Source organism: Schistocerca serialis, chromosome 5 (assembly GCF_023864345.2).
Source record: "Schistocerca serialis cubense isolate TAMUIC-IGC-003099 chromosome 5, iqSchSeri2.2, whole genome shotgun sequence".
Classification (NCBI taxonomy): Eukaryota; Metazoa; Arthropoda; class Insecta; order Orthoptera; family Acrididae; genus Schistocerca; species Schistocerca serialis.
The window spans coordinates 138,303,586-138,315,874 of NC_064642.1; the positions used below are offsets into that span (position 1 = coordinate 138,303,586).

General features: G+C 37.6%; 1 protein-coding gene across 3 annotated transcripts in view; it reads right to left on the reverse strand.

Annotated features, from left to right (window-relative positions):
* LOC126480770 (diphthine methyl ester synthase) overlaps positions 1–12,289 on the reverse strand; it is an 82,195-nt gene that overhangs the window by 101 nt on the left and 69,805 nt on the right. Inside the window, exons 4-5 of one of the 3 annotated variants that reach the window (XM_050104068.1) lie at positions 9,479–9,619; positions 1–183 (exon numbers count right to left, since the gene is read on the reverse strand). The exon at positions 1–183 is cut by the window's left edge and continues 101 nt beyond it. In XM_050104068.1, coding sequence (XP_049960025.1) covers positions 1–183; positions 9,479–9,619 — 324 coding nt within the window. Of the gene's footprint in view, positions 187–9,478; positions 9,620–12,289 lie in introns of all 3 variants that reach the window. The other 2 variants (XM_050104067.1, XM_050104069.1) reach the window with 2 other exon arrangements.

Genomic DNA, 12,289 nt, shown 5'->3' on the forward strand with positions numbered 1-12,289 from the left:
GTACAAGTTTCTCCAGATATTCAGCTTCCAGTGGGTGAAGCTGATCAGAACAGATGATGAGAGAATGTAGTGGGGGACCAAGATCAACAGCTGTCATCTGCTCAATTGAGCACACCACCATTTTCTGGCTGTCACTTCCCACACGAGCCACACCAACACACAGACTGTCTGCCTTCAGTGCACCTGCTAACAATACACCTTTCATGTGAAAAGAGAACAAATATTTATGAATGCTTACTGGACAGATTATGCAATCAGTGTCACATATAGAATACCTGTTCTCATATGACAAAACCTATTTGAAACAGAATTCCAGATATATATCAGTGCATGTAGTATACCACAGATGACAGCTCACATGCCGCAGCACAGATATTTTCTTACCCATGGCAAAAATAATTGTGCAACAGATTTTTGGGGGTGACAGATGGTGCAGAAACTGATGAAGGTAAAATCAGAACTACACTGCATGGCCGCATAAGGACTAAGCATTTTAAGAAAGACCAAATATCACATCAGGAATATTAATATTATGAAAAGGATAGTTGCTAAACCACCATATAGTGGAGATGCCGAGCTGCAGATAGGCACTTCAAAAATACTGTCATAAAATAAGCCACACGACCACAGTGTCAGGCAGTGGAAGCCAGAAGACAGAAGCGGTAGTCTGAATTCAGTTGCCAGAGACTATGGTCATGTTTGTTTATTTTTTTATTTATTTACTCGTCAAGTTCTGTAGGACCAAATTGAGGAGCAAATCTCCAAGGTCATGGAACGTGTCAGTACATGAAATTACAACATAAACGTAATAACAGATAAAAATAAATGTTCATGAACCTTAAAAAAGTCAGTCCATAAGTTTAAGTAAACACTAGCAGCAATACAAAAAAAAAAAAATCAGCTTAATTTTCAAGGAACTCCTTGACAGAATAGAAGGAGTGACCCATGAAGAAACTCTTCAGTTTTGATTTGAAAGTGCGTGGATTACTGCTAAGATTTTTTAATTCGAGTGGCAGCTTATTGAAAATGGATGCAGCAGTATACTGCACATCTTTTTGCACAAGAGTTAAGGAAGTCCAATCCAAATGCATGCTTGATTTCTGCCGAGTATCAACCGAGTGAAAGCTGCTTATTCTTGGGAATAAACTAATATTGGTAACAAGAAACGACAATAAGGAATGAACATATTGAGAGACCAATGTCAAAATACCCAGACTCGTGAACAGAGGTTGACAAGAGGTTCGTGAACTACCACCACTTATACCCGAACCGCCCGTTTCTGAGCCAAAAATATCCTTTTACACTGAGAAGAGTTACCCCAAAATATAATACCATATGACAATAGCAAATGAAAATAAGCAAAGTAGACTAATTTTCGTGTCGGAATGATCACTCACTTCTGATACCGTTCGAATAGTAAAAATGGCAGTATTAAGTCTTTAAACAAGATCCTGAACATGGGCTTTCCATGACAGCTTACTATCTATCTGAACTGTTCAGTTTCACTAATCATATGCCCATTCTCTGAAATTAAAACGTCAGGTTTTGTTGAATTGTGTGTTAGAAACTGTAAAAACTGAGTCTTACTGTGATTTAGTGTTAGTTTATTTTCTACAAGCCGTGAACTGAGTTCATGTACTGCACTATTTGAAACCGAGCTAATGTTGCACACAGCATCCTTTATTACCAAGCTAGTGTCATCAGCAAACAGAAATATTTTAGAGTTACCTGTAACACTAGAGGGCATATCATTTACATAAACAACTATCCTTTTCCTAATACTGTTACATCAGGAATAATGTAATAGTTGTAATTCTATGCGTGATTCAAAGAGTTTCACATTCATGGCACATACTAAAAATAACACACCCTTCAAGACACCTTGTTTCTTTGGAATTTCAGTTCAGAAACAAGCGTGTTAAGAGATGATGTGCAGACCAATATGTAACACTAGTTAAAAATACCTAGCGTGACTGCATTGGTATGTTTCCGTTATAATACATAGCCAAGACCACAATTATACCGCAAGACCTTCCCAGTAACTAGAGTCAGCCAGAGGCCACCATGAGATTTTTCATGTAGAACAGTATACATAGAAACAGCCAACAACTAAATAAATAGTGTAAACATGTTGCAAGCAACATTTAAAACAACTCTCAGGTCTTGTATATTGTAACAGTATAATTTTCCTCAACAGTAGCTGTCGACACCAGTATTATTTTTCAATGTTTGGACAGATCAGTTTATCCCACTTGCTTTTCTGAAAACTTTCATAAAATTTTATACACAGTGTGTTATATTTCAAGCTAAAATTTATTAAAAGGAATTACTTTATAAAATGTTTTAGTTTCGAAGTAATAATTGATAAGTACTAGTTCTGAATCTACAGTTAAAATTATTTTTCTTAGAAACATTTGAAATTACAAATTATTGGCAAACTTAAAATTTCTATTATTAATTATATAATCCTAGGATTCAATCCCCTGGATTCAATTATGAAATAATAATCGAAATTAATAATGTAGTTAAAACTGGTAGAAATTCATTTATTAATAAAAATTGTAAACCCTTTGGAATAATGTTTTTTCTGCAAAGTGAGAGAGTTATAAGCATGCATCTGATTTGATCGGATGTATTTTTGTGCGAACAATGTAATTTCGTCTTTGGTAATGAAAAAAATCAAAATACTGTATGACATACTAAAATGTGAGAAAATATATTTAAGTAATAAAAAAATGCTGCAAAAACAATCTTCAGATTTATTTAGCTCAAACCAATGGTGAGGACCTGATGTGACATTTTTCAGCTTCAAGGATCAAACCCCTAGACAAGAAGAACTGGAGGCAACTCAATATGACAAGCTAAGTAAACTAGTGAGTTTATTGTAATCTTCATTCCTCTCAAATCTTCATAAAAGACCTTAATGTGGACAACAAATGGAAGTAGGAAGGAGGGGGTGGATTACAATATGACTCCAAATGGGCACTTGTTAGATTTCCTAAAAGAAATAGTGATTTACTTCTACATGGGGGAGATAGTCACAACTTTTGTTTCATGACCACAATAAGTTCAAGCAAAATTTGTTTTTCAATAGGTTCAGAAATATACTTTCCCAAAAAAAGGTGGTGAGGTATTCTGGCTGGGGACTACACATGATGGCTCCTGGCAACACCACAAGTGCCCAATACAACTCCATTGCTGCCACTACTCAACCTAAACAAGAACAAATACAAACTCTGGAGGATGTGACAAAGTGGTTAATACTCTGGTGGCCACATCTAAGCATAGCTTATGGAGGATGTTGTTTCGGGTCCTCAACTTCTGAGCTAAGTTAAGGTGTTGTTTGAAGCATAGTGTATGGCCCAGGATGACACCTAGATATTTTGGGTCGCAATTATGATGAAGAATTCTGCCTCTGAAACTTACTTCCAGTTTTACGTTCGCCAACTGATTATTTAAATGGAAGTAACACACTTATGTTTTACTCACACAGGGTTGGAGTCTCCAGATTTTGAAGTAATTATCTGACGCAGACAGGTCATTGGTCAGAATCTCTTCTGTTGTCTTCATTTCCTGGTGTTTTACAGCTAGAGCCAGGACATTGGCATAGCAGAATTTTCTGGACAAAGTGTCCAGTAGATCAGATAGATATAGATTGAACAGTAATGGTGAGAGAACTGATCCTTGGAGCAATCCGTTGTTTAGCTTCCTCTCTTTACTAATGTTGCTTCCAGTGGAACTTCCGATCACTTGGCATGCTGTTAATCACTCGAGCCATTGTTCTGCAGGGTATGATATGGAAAAATTTGTAGGTAAGGCCTTCCCTCCACACAGTGTCAAAGGCGGCAGTTACATCAACAAACACCACAGATGTTTTTTGCTTCATTTGGTATCCTGACTGTGAAGGATGTGAGAGACAATACTTCGTCGCAGCAGCTACACCCTGATCTGAAGCCTGCCTGATCAAGTGGAACATTCTCTAGGATAGCTCTACTTCTTCTGTCATATACAAGCCTTTCAAAAAGCTTGTAGCAGCAGCTAAGTAGGGCAATGGGATGATAGCTTTCTACCATGTTGCTGGGTTTGCCAGGTTTCAGAACAGATATTATCTTCGCCTTTTTAAACTCCAATGGAAGTTGAACAATCAGCAGGATGTCAGTGAAGAATTCTGCCAGCCATTTCTTAGTTTTTCCTCCCATATGGATCGGAATTCTGGATGGATACCATTGAACCCAGGTGCCTTAAGAGGTTTGAGTTCCTTCAGTCCAGAGTCAATGTCTGAAACAGGTAAGGGACAAGCATACTCTGATGAGGGAGATGCTGTCTTTTTCAGGTCATGAAGCTGTCGTCTGATATGTCTTGTATGTTTCTTGTCGGGAGGCACTCATGGCAATGACATATCAACTAAATAGCAGAAACAGTTCTTTTCAGAGCCCATTAACAAGAAACATTGGATCACTACATATCACTGTGAAACTACAGATTCATATAGTATGGACTCATTTCATATGAGACCATGTACAAATATCTTGCTGTCCCATGAATGCTTATGCCTTCTACTGCCAATCTCTGTAACTACTTTGAAAGAAACAATAATGAACATAAAAGTTGTTGCACGACCGACTGAGCCCATGCGTGCTCATGTTGTCATGAGTTTCATGTGTGTACTTATGAGATTTTGCAGTCTGCTGTAATTATGTTGCAAATGTGTCACATTTGTTGAATGAGCAAGAAATTTTGGAAGCTCCATACAAAGAATTCAAAGGTTCTAGATTGGAGGGAGAAATATGTAATCGGGAACAATCTGAAAAAGATTCATATACAGGTAAGGAAAGCTGCAGGCTGCTACTATTTTTTGCCACTTATGTTCTTGCTACAGATACTACTGCTTTAATTACAATTTAGTTCTGTTTTATTTGCCTCAATCTCTGCTTTTTTACAGGTGAATCTCACGACATGAGCTTCCAAGATTTTTTGGAGATGCTGAGCCAATTTGCTGGCAAAACAAGCAGAAAACAAACAAACTGCTATTGTCCTGACTGCGTGCCAGAATACTCCAGACTTTTCCATACAAAAGCCAATTATGTGCAAATTGTTCAAGAACTCGTCTCTCACTTTTCTTTTTAAGGATAATTATAGCTTCTGCCATCAGTATTGTAAAATTTGTAATCTATCAAAGAACTAAAATAAATATGAAAAATAAACCTTGACACTTTTTTTGTGCATATTGCCCTTACAAGAAGTATCAAATGCAAATGTGCCACTAAAACTTCAAGTTATTGGTATAAATGGTTGGTCTCCTGGGTCCAAAATTATTTTGAGTGGTTGGACATCAAAGTGTTAAGCATTTATGGACTCAAAAATATGTTTTATGGTTGCTTGTTTTCAAACACATGCCTGTGTGACAGTTGTTAATGTGGAGTCTTCAGAAGTCTTCAGTCATGAACTCTGGGTTGTAGAAATCAGGGTAGTGTACTGAATTTTACAGTCACATGTTACAAAAATATTGACAAGTAATTTGTATCTTTGGAACACTGTACAAAATTGAAACATAGATGGAAGTTGAAGTTTTGTTCAAATCTTGTGGCATGACTTTATTGCTTTGATTCAATAATACCTTCCAACAAATGATACAATAAACAAATAGTGGTATCTCAGTCCATTGCACTTAATGAACTTCATCCAACTGGTAATTACATAGAACTAGTGATGAAACAATCCAATCACCAACACAGACAAGAGTAACTGTCTATGAAGCCAGGTAATGCAGCCTGAGCTTCACAAAGAAATTGTTACGAAGGCCATGAAGTCACACCAGCAGGAGCATCCACATAGTCATTGCACTAGTATAATATTTTAACCTTTTATTATGTCCCTGTCATGTACTAATTACAGACCATACTACCTAATAATGGCTAATTCCCTGGTTAAATTCATTATGGAGGGTTTAATATTAAAGGGTTCTTAAATAACAGACACAGATTGAAAAGTAATGTTAATCTGCCATTTTAAATTCTACACATACAGAAAGATTCCTTGACGTTTTAATGCAGTGAATAATATTATGATACACAAGGAAGTGTTTAATGAAATACAGGACACCAATGAATCCCACCAACAATACACTCACATTGAAGTAAGACAATGAGAGCTTGGCATCGGAATTTTATGTGGTACATGAATTGTACAGAACAAGAAGACAACACCAAGTTGGTATGCTATGTTTCTAATCCTTCTACGTGTTTCACCATATCTGTTAATATAAGTTCTTTTCCATTTTTTTGTGAGAATCTGGTAAAAAAATGGAAATGTCGTGTGGCTAGGGCCTCCCGTCGGGTAGACCGTTCGCCTGGTGCAGGTCTTTCGATTTGACGCCACTTCGGCGACCTGCGCGTCGATGAGGATGAAATGATGATGATTAGGACAACACAACACCCAGTCCCTGAGCGGAGAAAATTACCGACCCAGCCGGGAATCGAACCCGGGCCCTTAGGATTGACAGTCTGTCACGCTGACCACTCAGCTACCGGGGCGGACTGAGAATCTGGTGATGGCCACAGAAGAAAACTAGTTATTTGACAATGTCATGCAATTTAATTGCAACAGTGACTGCATTATAAAGCGAACGGTTGTACTCTAACAGTAGTATTACACACCCAGGGCTGCTTGCAACAATCACTGTAATACAAGTCCATCATTTTGCTATATGATGTGTAGTGTGATCTGAAGAATTTTAAGGAAACAGATTCCAATGACTGCAGAATTATGATCTCGCATCAGTATTATTCTCACATTCTAATGAATGAATAAATCCACTATGAAGCTTTAGAATTTCCTATCATGCTTTATTTCCTGTTAACAGAAGAAAGTGAATTTCTTGTCATACAGAAATGGGACCTGGATAAACTGACTAAACCAGAGGTTATACAGAGTTTCAGGGAGAGCATAAGGGGACAATTGATAGGAATGGGGGAACGAAATACAATAGAAGAAGAATGGGTAGCTCTGAGGGATGAAGTAGTGAAGGCAGCAGAGGGTCAAGTAGGTAAAAAGACGAGGGCTAGTAGAAATCCTTGGGTAACAGAAGAAATATTGAATTTAATTGATGAAAGGAGAAAATGTAAAAACCAGTAAATGAAGCAGGCAAAAAGGAATACAAATGTCTCAAAAATGAGATCGCCAGGAAGTGCAAAATGGCTAAGCAGGGATGGCTAGAGGACAAATGTAAGGATGTAAAGGCTTATCTCACTAGGGGGTAAGATAGATACTGCCTACAGGAAAATTAAAGAGACCTTTAGAGAAAACAGAGCCACTTGTATGAATGTCAAGAGCGCAGACGGAAACCCAGTTCTAAGCAAAGAAGGGAAAGCAGAAAGGTGGAAGGAGTATATAGAGGGTCTATACAAGGGCGATGTACTTGAGGACAATATTATGGAAATGGAAGAGGATGTAGATGAAGATGGAATGGGAGATAAGATACTGCATGAAGAGTTTGACAGAGCACTGAAAGACCTGAGTCGAAACAAGGCCCCGGGAGTAGACAACATTCTATTGGAACTACTGACGGCTTTGGGAGAGCCAGTCCTGACAAAACTCTACCATCTGGTGAGCAAGATGTATGAGACAGGCGAAATACCCCCAGACTTCAAGAAGAATATAGTAATTCCAATCCCAAAGAAAGCAGGTGTTGACAGATGTGAAAATTACCGAACTATCAGTTTAATAAGTCACAGCTGTAAAATACTAACGCGAATTCTTTACAGGCAAATGGAAAAACTGGTAGAAGCGACCTCGGTAAAGATCAGTTTGGATTCCGCAGAAATGTTGGAACACGTGAAGCAATACTGATCCTACGACTTATCTTAGAAAATAGATTAAGGAAAGGCAAACCTACGTTTCTAGCATTTGTAGACTTAGAAAAAGCTTTTGACAATGTTGACTGGAATACTCTCTTTCAAATTCTAAAGGTGGCAGGGGTAAAATACAGGGAGCGAAAGGCTATTTACAATTTGCACAGAAACCAGATGGCAGTTGTAAGACTCGAGGGGCGTGTAAGGGAAGCAGCGGTTGGGAAGGGAGTGAGACAGGGTTGTAGCCTCTCCCCGATGTTATTCAATCTGTATACTGACCAAGCAGTAAAGGAAACAAAAGAACAATTTGGAGTAGGTATTAAAATCCATGGGGAAGAAATAAAAATGTTGAGGTTCGCCGATGACATTGTAATTCTGTCCTGGACAGCATAGGACTTGGAGGAGCAGTTGAACGGAATGGACAGTGTCTTGAAAGAAGGGTATAAGATGAACATCAACAAAAGCAAAACGAGGATAATGGAATGTAGTCGAATTAAGTCGGGTGATGCTGAGGGAATTAGATTAAGAAATGAGACATTTAAGGTAGTAAAGGACTTTTGCTATTTGGGGAGCAAAATAACTGATGATGGTCGAAGTAGAGAGGATATAAAATGTAGACTGGGAATGGCAAGGAAAGTGTTTCTGAAGAAGAGAAATTTGTTAAGGGAATAGATTTAAGTGTCAGGAAGTCGTTTCTGAAAGTATATGCATGGAGTGTAGCCATGTATGGAAGTGAAACATGGACGATAACTAGTTTGGACAAGAAGAGAATAGAAGCTATTGAAATGTGGTGCTACAGAAGAATGCTGAAGATTAGATGGGTAGATCACATAACTAATGAGGAGGTATTGAATAGAAGTGGGGAGAAGAGGAGTTTGTGGCACAACTTGACAAGAAGAAGGGACCGGTTGGTAGGACATGTTTTGAGGCATCAAGGGATCACAAAATTAGCATTGGAGGGCAGCGTGGAGGGAAAAAAATCGTAGAGGGAGACCAAGAGATGAATACACTAAGCAGATTCAGAAGGATGCAATTTGCAGTAAGTACTGGGAGATGAAGAAGCTTGCACAAGATAGGGTAGCATGGAGAGCTGCATCAAACAAGTCTCAGGACTGAAGACCACAACAACAACAAAAGAACTGCTAAAGGATTTTTAGGGCTACATCTATGAAAATTGGTATTTGACTTCTCAGTTATAAATTAAGAAAAATATATATATATTTTTCACTGTTTCTGGAAGTTCAACCCCTAAAGGAATGCAATAGGGATGAAAATTTTTAAGAAAAATTTTTGTTAAATTAAAAAAACGTTTATGAAAATTGGTACTTTGCTTCTCAGTTAGATATAAAGAAATATTAGCTAGGGGACGAAAGTTGCTATGGAAATATCTGCACAATAACGAAAAAGCATGATTAACAAAAACTTTCGACATCAGCTACCAGAACCGCTTTTTAGTCAGATGTGCATTCGGAACAGATCAGGTTTAATTAGCATGAAAAGCTTAGAAGGTGTTGCAATTTCTGAACGACATAAAAATTCGATTAAATAAAAACAAAAGAAATTTCTCACACGACATACCATCTACGTGAGTGGAGCAGCGGGTGCTAATCTAGTATACATATACATACCTGCGGAATCATCAAAACCATTTCTCTCAGTTATTTCTAACAGCTGCTTTGCAGCCTGAGCAACGGACATGAATGTTGGAGGCATATATTCCTTCTTCTTCTTCGTTAAACTTTCCAATGTAGGTTCCTTCACCTTTATATCTGTTACATGGAAAGAACAAAAAAAAATTTTTTTCTTTGTACAAACATTTGATTTTTTAATATTTGTTTTAACCATAAGTCAGCTAGTTCTTAGGACATTAACTTCTTTAGTTACCCCTTTTCTCTCAAGATACAGTCCACTAAAAAAATCAAAACTATAGCTATGAATAAAGGTATTATAATAGGAGCACTGTATGAACAAACACCGAATATGGGTGGACATAAATGGTTGCATGAACTGGAATGAGATTTTCACTCTGCAGCGGAGTGTGCACTGATATGAAACTTCCTGGCAGATTAAAACTGTGCGCCGGACCGAGACTCGAACTCAGGACCTTTGCCTTTCGCGGGCAAGTGCTCTACCAACTGAGCTACCCAAGCACGGCTCACGCCCCGTACTCACAGCTTTTACTTCTGTCAGTACCTCATCTCCTACCTTCCAAACTTTACAGAAGCTCTCCTGCGAACCTTGCAGAACTAGCACTCCTGAAAGAAAGGATATTGCGAAGACATGGCTTAGCCACAGCCTGGGGGATGTTTCCAGAATGAGATTTTCACTCTGCAGCAGAGTGTGTGCTGATATGAAACTTCCTGGCAGATCAAAACTGTGTGCTGGACCGAGAGTCGAACTCGGAGACGAGGTACTGGCAGAAGTAAAAGCTGTGAGTACAGGGCGTGAGTCGTGCTTGGGTAGCTCAGTTGGTAGAGCACTTGCCCGCGAAGGGTAAAGGTCCCGATTTCGAGTCTCGGTCCGGCACATAGTTTTAATCTGCCAGGAAGTTTCGGTTGCATGAACTGTCTAAATGAATAATCTCATGCAAATCAAAGGTACGAAACATGATCATATCAATTCATGGGTGATTAGATCTGACAGAAGACATGGATTTTAAGGGCTGTTGCACAAACCACATGTCAATGATGTCAGTATGAAAGAAAGAATGGATTTAATTGAAGTATGCACTCTGGACCTTGTAATGTGACAGACCAAGAGACACTATATTGAAATGATTGACACAGTATTCAGAAAACCACATAAACCACATTCTGTTTTGTTACACAAATTTTCAAACTCATTTTTGCTATTGCTAGTAAATTTGTCACCGTTGACTCTAATCTAAGACAATTTTTGTCAAACACGTTTTGTAAGTAGACAAGTAAATATTACAGCATATTAACATGTAATTTTTAACACCACTTGTAAACACAGTTTTGTAATACACTGTAAATGATCGTAAACCAGGAAATGCATTAATTATTTGATTAATTAAGACTTAATGTCTACATATAGTTAAATCAGTTTATGTTACAAATTTCAGACATAATTACCAACCTTTTTTTTTTTTAATTTTGAGTGATCAATCTGTGTTTGTATTTCATCATGTAGAACATAGTGGGACCTAATTGAACTAAAATTAATTTTTGTGATTGTAACTTTGTTAAAATTATATTTTCTGCAAAGGTTTTTTTAACTTCAATTGTCTAGATTTTATAAATGGATGAGCATCAGAGCTCGCAGTTGTTAATGTTGTCAGACTAGTTTTATGTTGACTTCTGTAGAGTTTTGTATTTGGAAAAATTATTAACAATTTGACAACATTCAGTCAAAATTTAAAACAGTGTTTGTCCTTCAACAGAGTGCTATAAAAGTGTTTCACATAACAAGAACCAGGGAAATAGTGAAATTGAGCAACTTTCTTCTGCAGACTATCAGGGAATAATTGCAATAATGAAAGATGAGTATTAACCAATTATTGTTGTAACTTTACTGCTACCATGCTTGATTTATTGTTATATACTCTGTATTGATTATGCAAAGGAAGCATAACAGAGAGGCATTATCTTGGATTTCATAAGCAAACAGGTAGCAAGTAAAATGTTACCACCACCTGGTATGGTAAGATAATTTTTGACAATCGGAAGAACTGGATGTCAACTTTGCTTGCAGTGATATTACAGCCCCTTTCCTCCTCTGGGTGCTTGTGCTTTTCTAGTGAGCTACCATATAAATTGGGTCGGCATTACAGCTTCCTACAAACACACCTAATAACGATGAGCAGACGCCTTGTCAAGAAACTATGCAGTTTCCATGGCAACATTCAATGCTACATTATATATAAATTTAAGTAGATATAAAATTAGGGAAGCTCCAAAGAGCACTTAGTCTGTGGTTAAGAATAATGGAGGTAACAATAAAAAGCAGAACTTTAGTACGAAGGATAGACTATATTTTTTACATTTATTCTGTATAACACAATGATGTCTTCGTTGTAATATCCACCCATGAAAGGGTGTTTCGGCCATTTCCATGCCATACTGTGACATGAGCATTGCCAGGGAAGAATCTGGAAATGGAATTTAAGTTCAGGGAGAAGAAGTAACAACTTTGAGGTTTGCCAATAACTCAATGATTCTGTTAAAGACAACAAAGAACACGGAATATTAACTGCACGGAATCACTAGTGTCTCAAAGAGAATTTATAATATGATTGTCAACCAAAGTAAAACTCGGGTTACCTAAATTTACATTACATCCAAATTCCGTGAACCAATGCAAAGTGCATGGCAGAGGGTACATTCCATTTCACAAGAGGAGATTGTAATACATTCCTAGATTCATCACTTAAAGCTAGTTCTAGAAACTTTCTAAGTATGTTTTCATGTAATAGTTTG